This window comes from Bufo bufo, chromosome 10 (assembly GCF_905171765.1).
Source record: "Bufo bufo chromosome 10, aBufBuf1.1, whole genome shotgun sequence".
Lineage (NCBI taxonomy): Eukaryota > Metazoa > Chordata > Amphibia > Anura > Bufonidae > Bufo > Bufo bufo.
The window spans coordinates 6,177,041-6,202,340 of record NC_053398.1 but is presented as its reverse complement, the minus strand read 5'-3'; the positions used below and the strand labels follow the sequence as shown (position 1 = coordinate 6,202,340).

At 48.8% G+C, this 25,300-nt stretch overlaps 1 protein-coding gene across 2 annotated transcripts in view; it reads right to left on the bottom strand.

The window, feature by feature from the left end:
- The window catches only part of PDE3B (phosphodiesterase 3B), a 101,549-nt gene that overhangs the window by 32,355 nt on the left and 43,894 nt on the right, over positions 1–25,300 (bottom strand). For both annotated transcript variants that reach the window (XR_005774600.1, XM_040410419.1), the window contains exons 2-5: positions 7,205–7,255; positions 4,666–4,914; positions 3,997–4,139; positions 3,697–3,803 (exon numbers count right to left, since the gene is read on the bottom strand). Coding sequence is in view for 1 of the 2 variants with exons in the window: in XM_040410419.1 (XP_040266353.1) it covers positions 3,697–3,803; positions 3,997–4,139; positions 4,666–4,914; positions 7,205–7,255 (550 nt within the window). In the remaining variant the exon portion in view is untranslated. The remainder of the gene's footprint in view (positions 1–3,696; positions 3,804–3,996; positions 4,140–4,665; positions 4,915–7,204; positions 7,256–25,300) is intronic.

Genomic DNA, 25,300 nt, shown 5'->3' with positions numbered 1-25,300 from the left:
ATAACAGGGAGCAATAGACTGTATTCTCCTGTCCTACAGTCATCCTCTCCCCTGAAATGGCTGATAACAGGGAGCAATAGACTGTATTCTCCTGTCCTACAGTCATCCTCTCCTCTGAAATGGCTGATAACAGGGGGCAATAGACTGTATTCTCCTGTCCTACAGTCATCCTCTCCCCTGAAATGGCTGATAACAGGGGGCAATAGATTGTATTCTCCTGTCCTACAGTCATCCTCTCCCCTGAAATGGCTGATAACAGGGGGCAATAGACTGTATTCTCCTGTCCTACAGTCATCCTCTCCCCTGAAATGGCTGATAACAGGGGGCAATAGACTGTATTCTCCTGTCCTACAGTCATCCTCTCCCCTGAAATGGCTGATAACAGGGGGCAATAGACTGTATTCTCCTGTCCTACAGTCATCCTCTCCCCTGAAATGGCTGATAACAGGGGGCAATAGACTGTATTCTCCTGTCCTACAGTCATCCTCTCCCCTGAAATGGCTGATAACAGGGAGCAATAGATTGTATTCTCCTGTCCTACAGTCATCCTCTCCCCTGAAATGGCTGATAACAGGGGGCAATAGACTGTATTCTCCTGTCCTACAGTCATCCTCACCCCTGAAATGGCTGATAACAGGGGCAATAGACTGTATTCTCCTGTCCTACAGTCATCCTCTCCCCTGAAATGGCTGATAACAGGGGGCAATAGATTGTATTCTCCTGTCCTACAATCATCCCCTCCCCTGAAATGGCTGATAACAGGGGGCAATAGATTGTATTCTCCTGTCCTACAGTCATCCCCTCCTCTGAAATGGATGATAACAGGGGGCAATAGATTGTATTCTCCTGTCCTACAGTCATCCTCTCCCCTGAAATGGCTGATAACAGGGGGCAATAGACTGTATTCTCCTGTCCTACAGTCATCCTCTCTCCTGAAATGGCTGATAACAGGGGGCAATAGACTGTATTCTCCTGTCCTACAGTCATCCTCTCTCCTGAAATGGCTGATAACAGGGGGCAATAGATTGTATTCTCCTGTCCTACAGTCATCCTCTCCCCTGAAATGGCTGATAACAGGGGGCAATAGACTGTATTCTCCTGTCCTACAGTCATCCTCTCCCCTGAAATGGCTGATAACAGGGGGCAATAGACTGTATTCTCCTGTCCTACAGTCATCCTCTCCCCTGAAATGGCTGATAACAGGGGGCAATAGATTGTATTCTCCTGTCCTACAGTCGTCCTCTCCCCTGAAATGGCTGATAACAGGAGGCAATAGACTGTATTCTCCTGTCCTACAGTCATCCTCTCCCCTGAAATGGCTGATAACAGGGGGCAATAGATTGTATTCTCCTGTCCTACAGTCATCCTCTCCTCTGAAATGGCTGATAACAGGGGCAATAGACTGTATTCTCCTGTCCTACAGTCATCCTCTCCCCTGAAATGGCTGATAACAGGCGGCAATAGATTGTATTCTCCTGTCCTACAGTCATCCTCTCCCCTGAAATGGCTGATAACAGGGAGCAATAGCCTGTATTCTCCTGTCCTACAGTCATCCTCTCCCCTGAAATGGCTGATAACAGGGGGCAATAGATTGTATTCTCCTGTCCTACAGTCATCCTCTCCTCTGAAATGGCTGATAACAGGCGGCAATAGACTGTATTCTCCTGTCCTACAGTCATCCTCTCCCCTGAAATGGCTGATAACAGGGGGCAATAGACTGTATTCTCCTGTCCTACAGTCATCCTCTCCCCTGAAATGGCTGATAACAGGGGGCAATAGACTGTATTCTCCTGTCCTACAGTCATCCTCTCCCCTGAAATGGCTGATAACAGGGGGCAATAGATTGTATTCTCCTGTCCTACAGTCATCCTCTCCCCTGAAATGGCTGATAACAGGGGGCAATAGACTGTATTCTCCTGTCCTACAGTCATCCTCTCCCCTGAAATGGCTGATAACAGGGGGCAATAGACTGTATTCTCCTGTCCTACAGTCATCCTCTCCCCTGAAATGGCTGATAACAGGGGGCAATAGACTGTATTCTCCTGTCCTACAGTCATCCTCTCCCCTGAAATGGCTGATAACAGGGCGCAATAGACTGTATTCTCCTGTCCTACAGTCATCCTCTCCCCTGAAATGGCTGATAACAGGGGGCAATAGACTGTATTCTCCTGTCCTACAGTCATCCTCTCCCCTGAAATGGCTGATAACAGGGGGCAATAGATTGTATTCTCCTGTCCTACAGTCATCCTCTCCTCTGAAATGGCTGATAACAGGGAGCAATAGATTGTATTCTCCTGTCCTACAGTCATCCTCTCCCCTGAAATGGCTGATAACAGGGGGCAATAGACTGTATTCTCCTGTCCTACAGTCATCCTCACCCCTGAAATGGCTGATAACAGGGGCAATAGACTGTATTCTCCTGTCCTACAGTCATCCTCTCCCCTGAAATGGCTGATAACAGGGGGCAATAGATTGTATTCTCCTGTCCTACAGTCATCCCCTCCTCTGAAATGGATGATAACAGGGGGCAATAGATTGTATTCTCCTGTCCTACAGTCATCCTCTCCCCTGAAATGGCTGATAACAGGGGGCAATAGACTGTATTCTCCTGTCCTACAGTCATCCTCTCTCCTGAAATGGCTGATAACAGGGGGCAATAGACTGTATTCTCCTGTCCTACAGTCATCCTCTCTCCTGAAATGGCTGATAACAGGGGGCAATAGATTGTATTCTCCTGTCCTACAGTCATCCTCTCCCCTGAAATGGCTGATAACAGGGGGCAATAGACTGTATTCTCCTGTCCTACAGTCATCCTCTCCCCTGAAATGGCTGATAACAGGGGGCAATAGACTGTATTCTCCTGTCCTACAGTCATCCTCTCCCCTGAAATGGCTGATAACAGGGGGCAATAGATTGTATTCTCCTGTCCTACAGTCGTCCTCTCCCCTGAAATGGCTGATAACAGGAGGCAATAGACTGTATTCTCCTGTCCTACAGTCATCCTCTCCCCTGAAATGGCTGATAACAGGGGGCAATAGATTGTATTCTCCTGTCCTACAGTCATCCTCTCCTCTGAAATGGCTGATAACAGGGGCAATAGACTGTATTCTCCTGTCCTACAGTCATCCTCTCCCCTGAAATGGCTGATAACAGGCGGCAATAGATTGTATTCTCCTGTCCTACAGTCATCCTCTCCCCTGAAATGGCTGATAACAGGGAGCAATAGCCTGTATTCTCCTGTCCTACAGTCATCCTCTCCCCTGAAATGGCTGATAACAGGGGGCAATAGATTGTATTCTCCTGTCCTACAGTCATCCTCTCCTCTGAAATGGCTGATAACAGGCGGCAATAGACTGTATTCTCCTGTCCTACAGTCATCCTCTCCCCTGAAATGGCTGATAACAGGGGGCAATAGACTGTATTCTCCTGTCCTACAGTCATCCTCTCCCCTGAAATGGCTGATAACAGGGGGCAATAGACTGTATTCTCCGGTCCTACAGTCATCCTCTCCCCTGAAATGGCTGATAACAGGCGGCAATAGATTGTGGAAATGTTGAGGAATAGAAACATGGCGTCTATTATAAAGCTGAGGGACCTCTCGTGGTAGGAGGACTATTTTCAGGGACCGGACGCCTGTTACAGAACATCTTCAAACAAGTAACAGAGCATTTGTTCCTGACACACTGTGACGCTCACCAGCTCTCCTGGAGCCCAGGTGGGGGGTCAGAGTCACAGACGACGACCTCTGCTTTGGTATTGTCAGCAGGTTGGCGCTGAAGGGCCCATTCGGATAAGATCCTTGACTAAAAAAAAAGAAAGAAAAACATTAAAAGCGGGCGGGGTGACGTCTTGCTGACACTGGTCTCAGACTGAGGAGCAGAGCTAGTCCTGCACTCGGGGACACATCTGGATTTCTGGACTTTGCTGCCACCTGCTGGTGAATGTGCAGCACTGCAGCCCCAGCTCCACACTGCAGGCAGGAGGGCGAGGTCTCACCTGGAGGCGTTGTAATCCTGATGAGATCTCTTCCCGTTACTTCTCTCCCACCTGGAAGCCGACAGCTCCATGGGCGGCAGACTAGAAGCCCCGGAGCTGCGGCGAAGCTGAGGGGTGGGTAGGCTGCTGCGGCTGTTCAGCCCCTACAGGGGGAAGGAAAGAATGATTACAGGGTGCAAAACCTCAATAATACACAGAAGGTGGCCTGAAGAGTCAGTTCCGCGGCCAAATCTGTAGCAAACTGCACAGGCAACATGCAAACCTGGAGCAGCGGATACCAGGGACAATGTGTCCTACCAACTGGACCAACCCCACTGCGGTGCCGCCGCACACTGGAATCTTCCGACGGCCTCGTCCTGCTCACAGCTGAGGCTCTGTTACAGTTGTATCTAGTCAACCCTGTGAGCTGCACATCCCAGACTCATACACAGTAACAAAATCTCAGCTGTGTAAAGTATTAGGTCAGGGCAGGTTTTCTGGTTCACTTTCAATGCAAGCAAGCAGAGAACTTGAAAATGATGTAAAATAAACAGAACATACAAGACTGTAAAAGTCCTCTTTCTAATATAATTAAAGGAAGAATCCACAGTGTTCAGGATCTCTGCTTGCTGTCAGGGCTTAGCTGCATCTTGTGGCCCCTCAGCTCCGTGCACAGGACGCCGTCTTTACCTTGTGGAACTTGCGCTCGCCTCTGTCCATGGCGTCGTCCACCTCCGCGCAGGGGTAGAATCCGGGGAAGGGGGTGAAGGGGTTGACTTTGGGTCTGCAGGAGCCCGAGAACGCCCCCATGAGGCTGTTAATGCTGCGGAGCGAGGACACCACCTGCGGGGACAGGGACGGCTCCACCAGCAGCTCCGACACCATGTTGCGCGCCTCGTTCAGCACAGACAGGTCCACGCCGTTCCCACCACCAGCGTTCTGCAAGAAGACAGCGAGCGTCAACACAGGGGCCCCCACAATGCACTGCTCCTCACCGCGGGGCCCCATGTAGTGTCACCACATCCCACATTGCACTGCTCCTCACCGCGGGGCCCCATGTAGTGTCACCACATCCCACAATGCACTGCTCCTCACCGAGGGGCCCCATGTAGTGTCACCACATCCCACAATGCACTGCTCCTCACCGCGGGGCCCCGTGTAGTGTCACCACATCCCACAATGCACTGCTCCTCACCGAGGGGCCCCATGTAGTGTCACCACATCCCACAATGCACTGCTCCTCACCGCGGGGCCCCGTGTAGTGTCACCACATCCCACAATGCACTGCTCCTCACCGCGGGGCCCCGTGTAGTGTCACCACATCCCACAATGCACTGCTCCTCACCGCGGGGCCCCGTGTAGTGTCACCACATCCCACAATGCACTGCTCCTCACCGAGGGGCCCCATGTAGTGTCACCACATCCCACAATGCACTGCTCCTCACCGCGGGGCCCCGTGTAGTGTCACCACATCCCACAATGCACTGCTCCTCACCGCGGGGCCCCGTGTAGTGTCACCACATCCCACAATGCACTGCTCCTCACCGCGGGGCCCCGTGTAGTGTCACCACATCCCACAATGCACTGCTCCTCACCGCGGGGCCCCGTGTAGTGTCACCACATCCCACAATGCACTGCTCCTCACCGCGGGGCCCCATGTAGTGTCACCACATCCCACAATGCACTGCTCCTCACCGCGGGGCCCCATGTAGTGTCACCACATTCCACAATGCACTGCTCCTCACTGCGGGGCCCCGTGTAGTGTCACCACATCCCACAATGCACTGCTCCTCACTGAGGGGCCCCGTGTAGTGTCACCACATCCCACAATGCACTGCTCCTCACCGAGGGGCCCCGTGTAGTGTCACCACATCCCACAATGCACTGCTCCTCACCGCGGGGCCCCGTGTAGTGTCACCACATCCCACAATGCACTGCTCCTCACCGCGGGGCCCCGTGTAGTGTCACCACATCCCACAATGCACTGCTCCTCACCACGGGGCCCCGTGTAGTGTCACCACATCCCACAATGCACTGCTCCTCACCGCGGGGCCCCATGTAGTGTCACCACATCCCACAATGCACTGCTCCTCACTGCGGGGCCCCGTGTAGTGTCACCACATCCCACAATGCACTGCTCCTCACTGCGGGGCCCCGTGTAGTGTCACCACATCCCACAATGCACTGCTCCTCACTGAGGGGCCCCATGTAGTGTCACCACATCCCACAATGCACTGCTCCTCACTGAGGGGCCCCGTGTAGTGTCACCACATCCCACAATGCATTGCTCCTCACTGAGGGGCCCCATGTAGTGTCACCACATCCCACAATGCACTGCTCTCCACTGCGGGGCCCCGTGTAGTGTCACCACATCCCACAATGCACTGCTCCTCACTGCGGGGCCCCATGTAGTGTCACCCATCCCACAATGCACTGCTCTCCACTGCGGGGCCCCGTGTAGTGTCACCACATCCCACAATGCACTGCTCCTCACTGAGGGGCCCCATGTAGTGTCACCACATCCCACAATGCACTGCTCCTCACTGAGGGGCCCCGTGTAGTGTCACCACATCCCACAATGCACTGCTCCTCACTGAGGGGCCCCATGTAGTGTCACCACATCCCACAATGCACTGCTCTCCACTGCGGGGCCCCGTGTAGTGTCACCACATCCCACAATGCACTGCTCTCCACTGCGGGGCCCCGTGTAGTGTCACCACATCCCACAATGCACTGCTCCTCACTGCGGGGCCCCGTGTAGTGTCACCACATCCCACAATGCACTGCTCCTCACCGCGGGGCCCCGTGTAGTGTCACCACATCCCACAATGCACTGCTCCTCACTGCGGGGCCCCGTGTAGTGTCACCACATCCCACAATGCACTGCTCCTCACCGCGGGGCCCCGTGTAGTGTCACCACATCCCACAATGCACTGCTCCTCACCGCGGGGCCCCGTGTAGTGTCACCACATCCCACAATGCAGCAGGAACTGCACAGACACTGAACAAGCAGGGGATGCAATGGCACTGTGAGCACAGCTCTGGATGTGACTGGAGTATAAAGCATGATGTAACAGTAGAATAGAAGCTGCAGCTCTGGATGTGACTGGAGTATAAGGCATACTATAACAGCAGAATAGAAGCTGCAGCTCTGGATGTGACTGAAGTATAAGGCATACTATAACAGCAGAATAGATGCTGCAGCTCTGGATGTGAGCAGTGTACTTACCTGGTATTGGGGTTTGTACCACTGTTTAAAGTCCCAGTCCCAGAGAATCATCTGAAATGAGAGAAAAAGAAGGAAAGTTAATAAGGAGATTTAGAATTTTGCGGCGATTGTATAAGAGGGACGAGGAAAAAACACAATGTGCCGAGTGCTCCAGCTGCGAACAAACGGTCACTAATTACAGAGGCGGAGGCGGAACCTGCTAACCTCGACCGCGCCGCAATACTTACTCCGCAACAGGAAAGTGGAAATACGGGGAAGTGGCGCGCGTCGCGGTCACATGACCTTCATTCTGGCTTCTATCCATGGAGCATCACCCAGCTTTCCCAGGGCCCTGCAGCAATGTAACCGATAGGAAAGCTGGGCGACAACTGATAAGGCCACCTCACAGGTTGTCACCTCACAGGTTGTCACCTCACGGGTTGTCACCTCACAGGTTGTCACCTCACAGGTTGTCACCCAGCTGCCGTACACAAACAGGACTCTAGGAAAGCTGGGTGACATACACAGCATGGGCACAGTACAGAGGGATGTCTACACAGTGCTGCCCCCTGCTGGAAGCACAGGATACAGGCACCCCCATAATAACTATAGGGGCTCATAACAAGCATCACAGAACTACAGCTCCCAGCATCCTCAGAACAATGCGAAGACGATGGGGGATGGCGCTGGCACAAACACAGAAAGCACAGAGCAGCGGATCTCATCTGACAGCCGCTGACGTCAATGGGGCTCAGTGTGAGGAGAGCGCGGGCCGCGAGGCACAGCAGCTCAGCAGTCAATGTCATCACTTCTGCAGCCTTCTAAATAGACTCCTCATCTTATTTCAAGCTATCTGCTTGCTGGCATTGAATATAAATATTCTTATTTGCATCCAGACCCGGACCAAATACTTCTCACATCTGAGGTTTTGCAACAATGAATTCCCTTCCAGAAAATCCTGTGAGGCAACTACATCATTAGCAAAAGACTCTCCTGTCCTGATTATTTGTTACAATGTATCAGCATGGACTGTCTGAATACATTGTGACAAACCCTCAGCTGTGAGACTATCAGGTAAGGACAGGAAACCTTTGTCTCAAGAGGACAGTAACTAATTCTCAGCAGGGCCAGGTCAGGATGGGTCTTCAGCCTCTGGATAGATTTTCTTCAATGTCACCAAGCAGAGATCTTGAAAATGGTGAGGAACTGAAACATAGTAACCGATCCACTGGATTTCAGCTCCTGACAGTCTGATGGAATGAAATAGTGAACAAAGCAGCGACAGGAGGGGGAATCACATGACCACAAGAACATGAGGTCGTGACTTTAACCGCAATAAACGGGCGTAAAGTTAATTCATGGAAAATCAATGAAAACAGATCAAACCCATGACCGGAACCCCGAAAACCACCCACAAATATCAATCACCCAGTGTGTAAAGTCACCTGGCCCCGGGAAATCTGCGTGACTGGCGGGGCTACACTGTATCACCAGGCTCGGACAGCAGATACCTTCCCATCCCCTCCCCCCCTGAAATGGCTGATAACAGGGGGCAATAGACTGTATTCTCCTGTCCTACAGTCATCCTCTCCCCTGAAATGGCTGATAACAGGGGGAAATAGATTGTATTCTCCTGTCCTACAGTCATCCTCTCCTCTGAAATGGCTGATAACAGGGGGCAATAGACTGTATTCTCCTGTCCTACAGTCATCCTCTCCCCCCTGAAATGGCTGATAACAGGGAGCAATAGACTGTATTCTCCTGTCCTACAGTCATCTTCCCCCCTGAAATGGCTGATAACAGGGGGCAATAGACTGTATTCTCCTGTCCTACAGTCATCCTCTCCCCTGAAATGTCTGATAACAGAGGGCAATAGATTGTATTCTCCTGTCCTACAGTCATCCTCTCCCCTGAAATGGCTGATAACAGGGAGCAATAGACTGTATTCTCCTGTCCTACAGTCATCCTCTCCCCTGAAATGGCTGATAACAGGGAGCAATAGACTGTATTCTCCTGTCCTACAGTCATCCTCTCCTCTGAAATGGCTGATAACAGGGGGCAATAGATTGTATTCTCCTGTCCTACAGTCATCCTCTCCCCTGAAATGGCTGATAACAGGGGGAAATAGATTGTATTCTCCTGTCCTACAGTCATCCTCTCCCCCCTGAAATGGCTGATAACAGGGAGCAATAGACTGTATTCTCCTGTCCTACAGTCATCCTCTCCCCTGAAATGGCTGATAACAGGGGGCAATAGATTGTATTCTCCTGTCCTACAGTCATCTTCCCCCCTGAAATGGCTGATAACAGGGGGCAATAGACTGTATTCTCCTGTCCTACAGTCATCCTCTCCCCTGAAATGTCTGATAACAGAGGGCAATAGATTGTATTCTCCTGTCCTACAGTCATCCTCTCCCCTGAAATGGCTGATAACAGGGAGCAATAGACTGTATTCTCCTGTCCTACAGTCATCCTCTCCTCTGAAATGGCTGATAACAGGGGGCAATAGATTGTATTCTCCTGTCCTACAGTCATCCTCTCCCCTGAAATGGCTGATAACAGGGAGCAATAGACTGTATTCTCCTGTCCTACAATCATCCTCTCCCCTGAAATGGCTGATAACAGGGGGCAATAGATTGTATTCTCCTGTCCTACAGTCATCCTCTCCCCTGAAATGGCTGATAACAGGAGGCAATAGATTGTATTCTCCTGTCCTACAGTCATCCTCTCCTCTGAAATGGCTGATAACAGGGGGCAATAGACTGTATTCTCCTGTCCTACAGTCATCCTCTCCCCTGAAATGGCTGATAACAGGGAGCAATAGCCTGTATTCTCCTGTCCTACAGTCATCCTCTCCTCTGAAATGGCTGATAACAGGGGGCAATAGACTGTATTCTCCTGTCCTACAGTCATCCTCTCCCCTGAAATGGCTGATAACAGGGAGCAATAGATTGTATTCTCCTGTCCTACAGTCATCCTCTCCCCTGAAATGGCTGATAACAGGGAGCAATAGACTGTATTCTCCTGTCCTACAGTCATCCTCTCCCCTGAAATGGCTGATAACAGGGGGCAATAGACTGTATTCTCCTGTCCTACAGTCATCCTCTCCTCTGAAATGGCTGATAACAGGGGGCAATAGACTGTATTCTCCTGTCCTACAGTCATCCTCTCCCCTGAAATGTCTGATAACAGGGGGCAATAGATTGTATTCTCCTGTCCTACAGTCATCCTCTCCCCTGAAATGGCTGATAACAGGGAGCAATAGACTGTATTCTCCTGTCCTACAGTCATCCTCTCCCCTGAAATGGCTGATAACAGGGGGCAATAGACTGTATTCTCCTGTCCTACAGTCATCCTCTCCTCTGAAATGGCTGATAACAGGGGGCAATAGATTGTATTCTCCTGTCCTACAATCATCCTCTCCCCTGAAATGGCTGATAACAGGGAGCAATAGACTGTATTCTCCTGTCCTACAGTCATCCTCTCCCCTGAAATGGCTGATAACAGGGAGAAATAGACTGTATTCTCCTGTCCTACAGTCATCATCTCCCCTGAAATGGCTGATAACAGGAGGCAATAGATTGTATTCTCCTGTCCTACAGTCATCCTCTCCCCTGAAATGGCTGATAACAGGGAGCAATAGCCTGTATTCTCCTGTCCTACAGTCATCCTCTCCCCTGAAATGGCTGATAACAGGGGGCAATAGACTGTATTCTCCTGTCCTACAGTCATCCTCTCCTCTGAAATGGCTGATAACAGGGAGCAATAGCCTGTATTCTCCTGTCCTACAGTCATCCTCTCCCCTGAAATGGCTGATAACAGGGAGCAATAGCCTGTATTCTCCTGTCCTACAGTCATCCTCTCCCCTGAAATGGCTGATAACAGGGGGCAATAGACTGTATTCTCCTGTCCTACAGTCATCCTCTCCCCTGAAATGGCTGATAACAGGGGGCAATAGACTGTATTCTCCTGTTCTACAGTCATCCTCTCCCCTGAAATGGCTGATAACAGGGGGCAATAGACTGTATTCTCCTGTCCTACAGTCATCCTCTCCCCTGAAATGGCTGATAACAGGGAGCAATAGCCTGTATTCTCCTGTCCTACAGTCATCATCTCCCCTGAAATGTCTGATAACAGGGGGCAATAGACTGTATTCTCCTGTCCTACAGTCATCCTCTCCCCTGAAATGGCTGATAACAGGGGGTAATAGACTGTATTCTCCTGTCCTACAGTCATCCTCTCCTCTGAAATGGCTGATAACAGGGGGCAATAGACTGTATTCTCCTGTCCTACAGTCATCCTCCCTCCTGAAATGGCTGATAACAGGGAGCAATAGACTGTATTCTCCTGTCCTACAGTCATCCTCTCCCCTGAAATGGCTGATAACAGGGAGCAATAGACTGTATTCTCCTGTCCTACAGTCATCCTCTCCCCTGAAATGGCTGATAACAGGGGGCAATAGACTGTATTCTCCTGTCCTACAGTCATCCTCTCCCCTGAAATGGCTGATAACAGGGGGCAATAGATTGTATTCTCCTGTCCTACAGTCATCCTCCTCTCCTCTGAAATGGCTGATAACAGGGGGCAATAGACTGTATTCTCCTGTCCTACAGTCATCCTCTCCTCTGAAATTGCTGATAACAGGGGGCAATAGACTGTATTCTCCTGTCCTACAGTCATCCTCTCCAATGAAATGGCTGATAACAGGGGGCAATAGACTGTATTCTCCTGTCCTACAGTCATCCTCTCCCCTGAAATGTCTGATAACAGGGGGCAATAGACTGTATTCTCCTGTCCTACAGTCATCCTCTCCCCTGAAATGTCTGATAACAGGGGGCAATAGACTGTATTCTCCTGTCCTACAGTCATCCTCTCCCCTGAAATGGCTGATAACAGGGAGCAATAGACTGTATTCTCCTGTCCTACAGTCATCCTCTCCCCTGAAATGGCTGATAACAGGGGGCAATAGACTGTATCCTCCTGTCCTACAGTCATCCTCTCCCCTGAAATGGCTGATAACAGGGAGCAATAGCCTGTATTCTCCTGTCCTACAGTCATCCTCTCCCCTGAAATGGCTGATAACAGGGGGCAATAGACTGTATTCTCCTGTCCTACAGTCATCCTCTCCCCTGAAATGGCTGATAACAGGGGGCAATAGACTGTATTCTCCTGTCCTACAGTCATCCCCTCCCCTGAAATGGCTGATAACAGGGGGCAATAGACTGTATTCTCCTGTCCTACAGTCATCCTCTCCCCTGAAATGGCTGATAACAGGGAGCAGTAGACTGTATTCTCCTGTCCTACAGTCATCCTCTCCCCTGAAATGGCTGATAACAGGGAGCAATAGACTGTATTCTCCTGTCCTACAGTCATCCTCTCTCCTGAAATGGCTGATAACAGGGGGCAATAGACTGTATTCTCCTGTCCTACAGTCATCCTCTCCTCTGAAATGGCTGATAACAGGGGGCAATAGATTGTATTCTCCTGTCCTACAGTCGTCCTCTCCCCTGAAATGGCTGATAACAGGGGGCAATAGATTGTATTCTCCTGTCCTACAGTCATCCTCTCCTCTGAAATGGCTGATAACAGGGAGCAATAGACTGTATTCTCCTGTCCTACAGTCATCCTCTCCCCTGAAATGGCTGATAACAGGGGGCAATAGATTGTATTCTCCTGTCCTACAGTCATCCTCCCCCCTGAAATGGCTGATAACAGGGAGCAATAGACTGTATTCTCCTGTCCTACAGTCATCATCTCCCCTGAAATGGCTGATAACAGGGAGCAATAGATTGTATTCTCCTGTCCTACAGTCATCCTCTCCCCTGAAATGGCTGATAACAGGGGGCAATAGATTGTATTCTCCTGTCCTACAGTCATCCTCCCCCCTGAAATGGCTGATAACGGGGGGCAATAGACTGTATTCTCCTGTCCTACAGTCATCCTCCCCCCTGAAATGGCTGATAACAGGGGGCAATAGACTGTATTCTCCTGTCCTACAGTCATTCTCTCCCCTGAAATGGCTGATAACAGGGGGCAATAGACTGTATTCTCCTGTCCTACAGTCATCCTCTCCCCTGAAATGGCTGATAACAGGGAGCAATAGACTGTATTCTCCTGTCCTACAGTCATCCTCTCCCCTGAAATGGCTGATAACAGGGGGCAATAGATTGTATTCTCCTGTCCTACAGTCATCCTCCCCCCTGAAATGGCTGATAACAGGGGGCAATAGACTGTATTCTCCTGTCCTACAGTCATCCTCTCCCCTGAAATGGCTGATAACAGGGAGCAATAGACTGTATTCTCCTGTCCTACAGTCCTCCTCTCCCCTGAAATGGCTGATAACAGGGGGCAATAGACTGTATTCTCCTGTCCTACAGTCATCCTCTCCCCGGCCTGAAATGGCTCAGTACCGGAGATGGACCACTAGATGGCAGCACACGGCTGGCTCCAGTGACGGTGAAATTCAGAAATAAATCCACGGACTCCGATTGTCATTATCAGTCCCTCTACCTTTGGCGCAATCTCCCAATCCTGAATTAGCACTCACCGGCTGGAGCAGTAGGATCACACGGGAAGATCACACGTGTGATCACTACTCACTGGGGCAGATTTACTAAAGTGTTTGCGCCTGTTCTTAGTCTAAAAAATGCTGTTTTAGACAGTTATTCTTTACTACTGAAATCGTGCCTGTTTTGGAGACTTTTGTGCCTCATTCTACTATTTTGATTTTTGAGACTAATTCAGAAGTTTTCTAAGTTTTGTGACTTTTTTCCAACCTATTTATGTATGTGCGCACTTTTCTTTGTTTTCCGTGGTGAAGTGCAACTTTCCAGGAGACTGACTTTTTTCCTCAAAGAGTCGACTTTTCATGCGCAAATAAATGAGACCAGTCTAAGTGAATTAGAACCTGTTGTACTGAAAAAACAACCACCAGAGGGCAGACTAATAGCAATACCTACGCAGAGTCTAATTCATCAACCACTGTGCGACTGTTAATAAATACTCCCCGGTCTAATTTTGTGGCCGAAAACAGACAAGCTTAAAGGGGTTCTCTGGGCTTTTAATATTGATGACCTATCCTTCAGGAAGAGCAGCACGTAGGGGGTTAAAAGAAGAGTCCACCCTCCAGCTATAAGATTATAGCAGTGACATCACCACTCTCCAGCTACAAGGACAGACCAGTGACATCACCACTCTCCAGATACAAGGACGGACCAGTGACATCTCCACTCTCCAGCTACACGGATAGACCAGTGACATCACCACTCTCCAGATACAAGGATGCACAAGTGACATCACCACTCTCCAGATACAAGGATGCACAAGTGACATCACCACTCTCCAGATAAAAGGACAGACCAGTGACATCACCACTCTCCAGATACAAGGACAGACCAGTGACATCACCACTCTCCAGATACAAGGATAGACCAGTGACATCACCACTCTCCAGATACAAGGATGCACAAGTGACATCACCACTCTCCAGATACAAGGATGCACAAGTGACATCACCACTCTCCAGATACAAGGATGCACAAGTGACATCACCACTCTCCAGATACAAGGATGCACAAGTGACATCACCACTCTCCAGATAAAAGGACAGACCAGTGACATCACCACTCTCCAGCTACAAGGACAGACCAGTGACATCACCACTCTCCAGATACAAGGACAGACCAGTGACATCACCACTCTCCAGCTACAAGGACAGACCAGTGACATCACCACTCTCCAGATACAAGGACAGACCAGTGACATCACCACTCTCCAGATACAAGGACAGACCAGTGACATCACCACTCTCCAGCTACAAGGACAGACCAGTGACATCACCACTCTCCAGATACAAGGACGGACCAGTGACATCACCACTCTCCAGCTACAAGGATAGACCAGTGACATCACCACTCTCCAGATACAAGGATGCACAAGTGACATCACCACTCTCCAGATACAAGGATGCACAAGTGACATCACCACTCTCCAGATAAAAGGACAGACCAGTGACATCACCACTCTCCAGCTACAAGGACAGACCAGTGACATCACCACTCTCCAGATACAAGGACAGACCAGTGACATCACCACTCTCCAGATACAAGGATAGACCAGTGACATCACCACTCTCCAGATACAAGGATGCACAAGTGACATCACCACTCTCCAGATACAAGGATGCACAAGTGACATCACCACTCTCCAGCTACAAGGACAGACCAGTGACATCACCACTCTCCAGCTACAAGGACAGACCAGTGACATCACCACTCTCCAGATACAAGGACAGACCAGTGACATCACCACTCTCCAGATACAAGGACAGACCAGTGACATCACCACTCTCCAGATACGAGGACAGACCAGTGACATCACCACTCTCCAGATACGAGGACAGACCAGTGACATCACCACTCTCCAGATACAAGGACGGACCAGTGACATCACCACTCTCCAGATACGAGGACGGACCAGTGACATCACCACTCTCCAGATACGAGGATGGACCAGTGACATGACCACTCTCCAGATACAAGGATGCACAAGTGACATCACCACTCTCCAGATACAAGGATGCACAAGTGACATCACCACTCTCCAGATACAAGGATGCACAAGTGACATCACCACTCTCCAGATACAAGGACAGACCAGTGACATCACCACTCTCCAGCTACAAGGACAGACCAGTGACATCACCACTCTCCAGATACAAGGACAGACCAGTGACATCACCACTCTCCAGCTACAAGGACAGACCAGTGACATCACCACTCTCCAGATACAAGGACGGACCAGTGACATCACCACTCTCCAGCTACAAGGATAGACCAGTGACATCACCACTCTCCAGATACAAGGATGCACAAGTGACATCACCACTCTCCAGATACAAGGATGCACAAGTGACATCACCACTCTCCAGATAAAAGGACAGACCAGTGACATCACCACTCTCCAGATAAAAGGACAGACCAGTGACATCACCACTCTCCAGCTACAAGGACAGACCAGTGACATCACCACTCTCCAGATACAAGGATAGACCAGTGACATCACCACTCTCCAGATACAAGGATGCACAAGTGACATCACCACTCTCCAGATACAAGGATGCACAAGTGACATCACCACTCTCCAGATACAAGGATGCACAAGTGACATCACCACTCTCCAGATACAAGGACAGACCAGTGACATCACCACTCTCCAGCTACAAGGACAGACCAGTGACATCACCACTCTCCAGATACAAGGACAGACCAGTGACATCACCACTCTCCAGCTACAAGGACAGACCAGTGACATCACCACTCTCCAGATACAAGGACGGACCAGTGACATCACCACTCTCCAGCTACAAGGATAGACCAGTGACATCACCACTCTCCAGATACAAGGATGCACAAGTGACATGACCACTCTCCAGATACAAGGATGCACAAGTGACATCACCACTCTCCAGATAAAAGGACAGACCAGTGACATCACCACTCTCCAGCTACAAGGACAGACCAGTGACATCATTACTCTCCAGATACAAGGACAGACCAGTGACATCACCACTCTCCAGATACAAGGATGCACAAGTGACATCACCACTCTCCAGATACAAGGATGCACAAGTGACATCACCACTCTCCAGATACAAGGACAGACCAGTGACATCACCACTCTCCAGATACGAGGACAGACCAGTGACATCACCACTCTCCAGATACGAGGACAGACCAGTGACATCACCACTCTCCAGATACAAGGACGGACCAGTGACATCACCACTCTCCAGATACGAGGACGGACCAGTGACATCACCACTCTCCAGATACGAGGACGGACCAGTGACATGACCACTCTCCAGATACAAGGACAGACCAGTGACATCACCACTCTCCAGATACGAGGATGGACCAGTGACATCACCACTCTCCAGATACGAGGATGGACCAGTGACATGACCACTCTCCAGATACAAGGACAGACCAGTGACATCACCACTCTCCAGATACAAGGATGGACCAGTGACATCACCACTCTCCAGATACAAGGACGGACCAGTGACATCACCACTCTCCAGATACAAGGACAGACCAGTGACATCACCACTCTCCAGATACAAGGACAGACCAGTGACATCACCACTCTCCAGATACAAGGATAGACCAGTGACATCACCACTCTCCAGATACAAGGACAGACCAGTGACATCACCACTCTCCAGATACAAGGACAGACCAGTGACATCACCACTCTCCAGATATAAGGTTATAAACAGTGATGTCACCCCTCTCCAGATATAAGGTTATAAACAGTGATGTCCCCACTCTCCAGATACAAGGACGGACCAGTGACATCACCACTCTCCAGATACAAGGATAGACCAGTGACATCACCACTCTCCAGATAGAAGCAGTGGGTCATCGGGCACCCCCAGTCGTGAGCACCTATTATAAGGGTTTGCCCATTATTAGGGGGTCGGGGTGCCCCCTGTGATCCCAGTCATCTATCTGCTTGGAGCAGATGCAGGTGAGACAGCGCTGCGTGTGCCGTGGTCAGACTTCAGTGGAGGACACAGGATTCACCATGGAAACATGACACGATACAAGAGGAACCATAGCAACGGGGAGGAAACCAGGGGGAACCTCGAGTACTCTGACACACGGTGACAGAAGGACAGCGAGTCACCGAATGTCACCCACCAATTCCTGCAGCCCAACTGCAAGCGCCCAGAAAATCCACTCACAACACAATCCATCTAAGGCACTCTGAACGGCAATTTATCTCCATTTTCACTATCTCTGCTTGCTGTCAGAGAACGAAAACATTCACTGAGAGCAAGATCAAAGCCTGTAGAGATCTAGTCCTGCTCACAGCTGAGGGTTTGTTACTATGATAGCCAAAGCAATAGCACAAGCCCCTTTACTGTCCTGACAGTATGATCCAGTTTACCTGCACTGACACATTGTAACGGTCTACAGTCCAGGCTCTTTAGACCACAGAGGAATGTTCTGTGTGGATACAATAGTAACAAACCCTCAGCTGTGTGGAATTTTGACCACATATTCACCGACAGCAAGCAGATACCTTGAAATTGGTAAAGATTTGATGTCTGAGGGGACTGATGATAATCACAGGGTTATCGTTACATCACAGACTCACTTTGAACGTTTTCGGTGTTCTCCCACAATTCCTTGAAACTTGACACTTCCCAATTTGAGCTTAACTAAAGTGAGTAATGAATTAAATGCCAGAACTACAGTTAAGACTGACACGCGGATAAAGCTGAATTAATCCTGTATCACTGAGGACCCTGCCCATAACTCAGTACAAGATAAAGTGGGGCTCCGCTGTCAACGTGTAGGGTTAAACCAGGAGCAGGGGGGCTGTGTGTGATACAATGTATCCACGGCATTCTTAAAGTGGTACACACAGGTGCGTGCAGCGCTCGTTCGGCCATGTTGGATTCTCTCCAGCTGACTCTTTAGTCTTGTCAGGAGCAGAAGACGAGAACAAAGAACAGATCTCCAGACTCCGACAGGGGAAATATTTCGGGAGGCACCGTGCAGTCTGCGCTCAGAACGACGAGCGCAGCCCATGTAAGGGAATAAGCTGCGCACCGCGCTGGAATCCGCCGCCCCTGCAGTCGCCGGGCACAGAACACACACAAACCGTAGACCCAACACGGAGAACCCAGGAGTCACCGCTCACACAAATCCTTCCATCTATCCGACTCCGGGAAAGCTGGGTGACTGCGGAAATGGCACTCACCACGCCTCACACAGAGGATCTCCATCCGGATTTACCACAATGCACAAGTAGATTCAGGGCAGCCAAAATAGCAGCACCCAGCTTTCCCAGGAGCAGAAACATAAGGCTCAGTTCACACAGCGCAGCAGGCGGTGGGATCACTGCTGGTCCAGTGCGGCACAGGCCAGTCACCCCCTCCCTCAGGACAATGGCGTTCAGGAATTGCTAAGGATTTTACTTCAGACGGAAAAGTCCCCTAAGAGACGACGGCAGTGGAGAACCTCGCGAGGCGGTTACTGGAACGTCTGTTATTATGGGATTCACCTAATTACACGGGGAATGGAGCAATGCTTTAAATTACGAGCACGGGTGCAGGAGGCCACCGGAGATCCAGCTGGCACTGGGACTGCATCTGGGACTATCGCCAAGTCCGCACTGAGGCATGAAGCGTCCTGCAGCCGGATCAACAGGTCCACGAGACGCGGTGACACTTCTACAAGTACTTTTAGTTCTGAGCCTGCGAGATAATAAAAGGTCGCAGCGTCTCAGAGCAGAAAAAAAAAAACAGTCACATCATAGATGTCAACATTACAACCAGGCGATACAACTAACCGCAACACAGGATCAGGACATAGGCAAACAACTCAAGACACTACAAACACACAGGAGTATAATAAACCCCGACACAAACATACTCTGACCCCATCTAACCAAAATGGGCACAACCAGGTACAAATATAAATAACCACCATAATACCGCCTCCTATGTACAAGAATATAACTACTATAATACCGCCTCCTATGTACAAGAATATAACTACTATAATACTGCTCCTATGTACAGGAATATAACTACTATAATACTGCTCCTATGTACAAGAATATAACTACTATAATACTGCTCCTATGTACAAGAATATAACTGCTATAATACTGCCTCCTATGTACAAGAATATAACTACTATAATACTGCTCCTATGTACAAGAATATAACTACTATAATACTGCTCCTATGTACAAGAATATAACTACTATAATACTGCCTCCTATGTACAAGAATATAACTACTATAATACTGCCTCCTATGTACAGGAATATAACTACTATAATACTGCTCCTATGTACAGGAATATAACTACTATAATACTGCTCCTATGTACAGGAATATAACTACTATAATACTGCTCCTATGTATAAGAATATAACTACTATAATACTGCTCCTATGTACAAGAATATAACTACTATAATACTGCTCCTATGTACAAGAATATAACTACTATAATACTGCTCCTATGTACAAGAATATAACTACTATAATACTGCTCCTATGTACAAGAATATAACTACTATAATACTGCTCCTATGTACAGGAATATAACTACTATAATACTGCCTCCTATGTACAAGAATATAACTACTATAATACTGCTCCTATGTACAAGAATATAACTACTATAATACCGCTCCTATGTACAGGAATATAACTACTATAATACTGCTCCTATGTACAGGAATATAACTACTATAATACTGCTCCTATGTATAAGAATATAACTACTATAATACTGCTCCTATGTACAAGAATATAACTACTATAATACTGCTCCTATGTACAAGAATATAACTACTATAATACTGCTCCTATGTACAGGGATATAACTACTATAATACTGCTCCTATGTACAAGAATATATCTACTATAATACTGCTCCTATGTACAGGAATATAACTACTATAATACTGCTCCTATGTACAAGAATATAACTACTATAATACTGCCTCCTATGTACAAGAATATAACTACTATAATACTGCTCCTATGTACAAGAATATAACTACTATAATACTTCTCCTATGTACAGGAATATAACTACTATAATACTGCCCCTATGTACAAGAATACAACTACTATAATACTGCTCCTATGTGTATAACCTCCAGAGACATTTATTTCACATGTGACTGGCTGTGTCCGGCCGGCTCTTGAACACGTCAGGGTCCACTGCGGGGGGCCATTTGCCAGGAATGTGACATTCAGTCACCTTGGACATTTGATGATGGAAAACACTGGACAGGCCATGTGACATAAACAGCAGCGATCGACCGCATCCTGGATCCCTGGGAAAGGCCTGACCTCTACTGACTGCAGCGGTCGGTATCTGGGGGATGACGCTGTGCGCTCACAGGTGCTAGACGCGTTTCAAACCCTCTAACTTCAATGGTTCTTGGGCAAATTATGTGCTGCCGAATACGGCTGCTTTCACACTTGCGTCTAGCACCAGACGGATCCGTTCCGATAATACAACCGCCTGCATCCGTTCAGATAATACAACCGCCTGCATCCGTTCAGAATGGATCCGTTTGTATTATCTGTAACATAGCCATGACGGATCCGTCTTGAACACCATTGAAAGTCAATGCAGGACGGATCCGTTTTCTACTGTGTCCCCATTGACTTACATTGTGTGTCAGATCGGATCCGTTTGGCTCAGTTTCGTCAGACGGACACCAAAACGCTGCAGGGTCCACTGCGGCCTCCAGAGCGGAATGGAGACGATGCTTTCTGAGCGGATCCTTATCCATTCAGAATGCATTAGGGCTGAACTGATCTGTTTTGGACCGCTGAGCCCTGAACGGATCTCACAAACGGAAAGCAAAAACGCCAGCGTGAAAGTAGCCCGACACGTGTACAGGAGTCCTCTACTGTCCCCCCTTTTACGTGACAATCCACCAGAGGAATCCACAGGAGGGGCCCCGGGTCCTCCTGCCTTTGCGTCATCCCCAGGGTCCTCCTGCCCCCACATATTCAGGTTTTCATTTAATCATTTATTTTAATGCAGGAAGAAGAGGGAAAAGCAGCGAAACCCAATCCTTCCTGACATTTGTGGTATTTGGGCTGAATGTAGCATGCAGGGCGGAAGTGACCGGGACGTGGCCAACTCTGCGATTACAGCGACCGTATGGACATTGCCCGCTGCACAAACACATGAAGAACAATGACTGGGCGCAGGAAGTCTGCCCTCCAGCTCTGGAATGCTGCTGACTCTGGGAATGCCACGGGAAGGTCACGCCAACGGCACAACATCGAGGATGAGCCTGGAAGTCACCAACACAACCCTATGGAAGAGAAGGGCTTAAAGGGCTGGAGACCAGCAACTTGGCATCATACTTTATGTATCCGGTCCTCAACTTTCCAGATCTCAATTCTCCTCAATTACATCCAGAAGCTTAAACCCCTTCTGATAACACAGCTGAAGGTTTGTCACTGTTGTATCCAGTCTAAACACTTCTGTGTGAGCTGAACAGTGGGAACACTGGCGATGACCTAAACTGATACATTGTAACAAGGCTGTCACTTCTGTATGTAAACAGTCAAGGATCACAGACTGAGCGACAGCTCTGCAGGCACAGCAAGGTGCAGATTGGGACATCTGAAAGTGATTACAGGAAGAAGTGGCACACATCTTCTGAAGACTATTAACCTCTTCATGTCCCCTTAGCCCTGACCTGTTGGGAACACTTCAGCTGAAGGTTGTGTGTGGGATCTGTCGGCAATGTTAACCACATACGGATGCATCAAATGGGAAGAGAGACAAAACCAGACCTTTAAATACCAAAATATGAAATGGTCTTCAACAACCTGGAGGCAAAAAGTGCTTCATCTATGGTTACATTACATGTCTGTCCGGTTCTGATGAGATGTGATGGCTCTAATATGCATTAATACAAAAAAATCAACTGAAAAAGGTTACAAAAACTGAGCACAATTATTCCAAAAATAAGTAACATAATAGGTACAGCAATGGGGTCCCTAAAGACCCTAATATACACATAATAGGTACAGCAATGGGGTCCCTAAAGACCCTAATATACACATAATAGGTACAGCAATGGGGTCCCTAAAGACCCTAATATACACATAATAGGTACAGCAATGGGCCACCCTCCTCAAGGGCTATCATGGTGACAACAAGACAGGAGTAGAGGCTGGAATGAGTGTCGCCTTTGTCTCAGATGCGATGATAGCCGGAGATTGGTCTGAAGACCACGTGGACAATGCCATTTAGAGGCCTTAACCAGGGAACGTCACACCATTCCTACTCCTGGAATTATGGTATGGGGTGGCCTAATGTCCGATAGCTGGACCCCTTAGTCTTCATTTCAGGTACACGAACAGCTCAACATTACATTGATTCGGTTGTGGGACCAGTGGTCCGGCCATTACTCCAAAGTGTCCCAGGAGCCAATTTGCTCGGGCTCCTGTGAGCAGCCTGCGTGGCCTGAATGTGCTACCATGACCTGCAGCATCTACAGACTTGTATCCCATTGAGCACATCTGGGACGTCATTGAATTGTAAATGCAAAGGGAGCTGCCAGCAGCGGATCTTGATGATATGTGTGCCCAAGTGCATTCAGCACAGCAGAACAACCATTAATAACCTCCCTGATAGCTGCCAAGGCAGGTGTAAAAACATGTATTTCTGCGTGGGGCACTCATACTCGACACTGAAAAAGTATTTTGAATATTTTGTTTCCATTTCTTATCATTTGCATATCATTAACATGTCTATCGATCCTGTGATTTCCATAATTCCACAACTTTTCCTTTTTGGTGTTTCAATTTCAATGTTTAGGAATGTAAAACACAAATAAGGAATAGGTACAGCGATGGGGTCCCTGAAGACCATTGTATACACACACGAAACAGGTACAGTGATGGGGTCCCTGAAGACCATTGTATACACACACACAAATAGGTACAGCGATGGGGTCCCTGAAGACCATTGTATACACACACGAAACCGGTACAGTGATGGGGTCCCTGAAGACCATTGTATACACACACACAAATAGGTACAGCGATGGGGTCTTTGAAGACCATTGTATACACACACAACAAATAGGTACAGTGATGGGGTCCCTGAAGACCATTGTATACACACACGAAACCGGTACAGTGATGGGGTCCCTGAAGACCATTGTATACACACACAACTAATAGGTACAGCGATGGGGTCCCTGAAGACCATTGTATACACACACGAAACCGGTACAGTGATGGGGTCCCTGAAGACCATTGTATACACACACACAAATAGGTACAGCGATGGGGTCTCTGAAGACCATTGTATACACACACACAAATAGGTACAGCGATGGGGTCCCTGAAGACCATTGTATACACACACAACTAATAGGTACAGCGATGGGGTCTCTGAAGACCATTGTATACACACACACAAATAGGTACAGCGATGGGGTCTCTGAAGACCATTGTATACACACACACAAATAGGTACAGCGATGGGGTCCCTGAAGACCATTGTATACACACACAACTAATAGGTACAGCGATGGGGTCTCTGAAGACCATTGTATATACACAACTAAAAGGTACAGCGATGGGGTCCCTGAAGACCATTATATACCAGGGGTAGGCAACCTCCGACACTCCAGCTGTTGTTAAACTACAACTCCCAGCATGCATACTTGCTCTGCTCTTCTTAGAAATATCATATAAATGAATGGAGCATGCTGGGAATTGTAGTTTCACAACAGCTGGAGCACCGAAGGTTGCTGACCCCTGATATACGCACACAAGAAATAGGTGCAGCTATGGGGTCCTAAAGACCATTATACACACAAATAGGTACAGCGATGGGGTCCCTGAAGACCATTACATACACACAATTATAAGCAACGATGGGGACCCTTGGGTGGGAACAGTGATGGGAACGCTGAAAACCCTTAACTATACATCATCCTATTGATGTCCAGTATGTTTAGTAGGAGATACACATGAAAACCAGAGCTGGACGCGAGGACGGCGGGCGCTGTGCCATATACACTGGAAGGGCCGTAAATGAGATTCCACCCTTATGGGATGTACAAGGCTTCTCTGTGCCACCAGGCCAAGTGCTCAAAAAGAATTCAGCCTCCAGTCATTCATAAAGTCCGCCTTTGTGCTCGCTGCCAGAGACAGACTGACAAGTAACCACTACAAATCATGCAGAAAACGGACACGACATACGTTATAAACCAGGCCGAAAGAGAAGACCCCCTAAATAATCACATCCCAGGAGACACGTCCACGAGTCGGAGAGAAGTTGTCTATTCAGAGTTCCCACAGCGGCCACCATCACCAGGTGACAACAATGGGGACCCCAGAGAGCTGCAGCACAATAGGCAAGAGATCAATTTCACCATCTCTCTACTTATAGCTTAAAGGGGAAGTTCACTTACAGAGCCATCGACCTCACCTCCACAGGACCGGGACCGGGTGACTGCCGCCCAGACCGGCTACAGTGACTACCTGGAGAGCGGTTCCCTTCTCTTCTTGGCACCACATCCAGAAGTCGTACTGC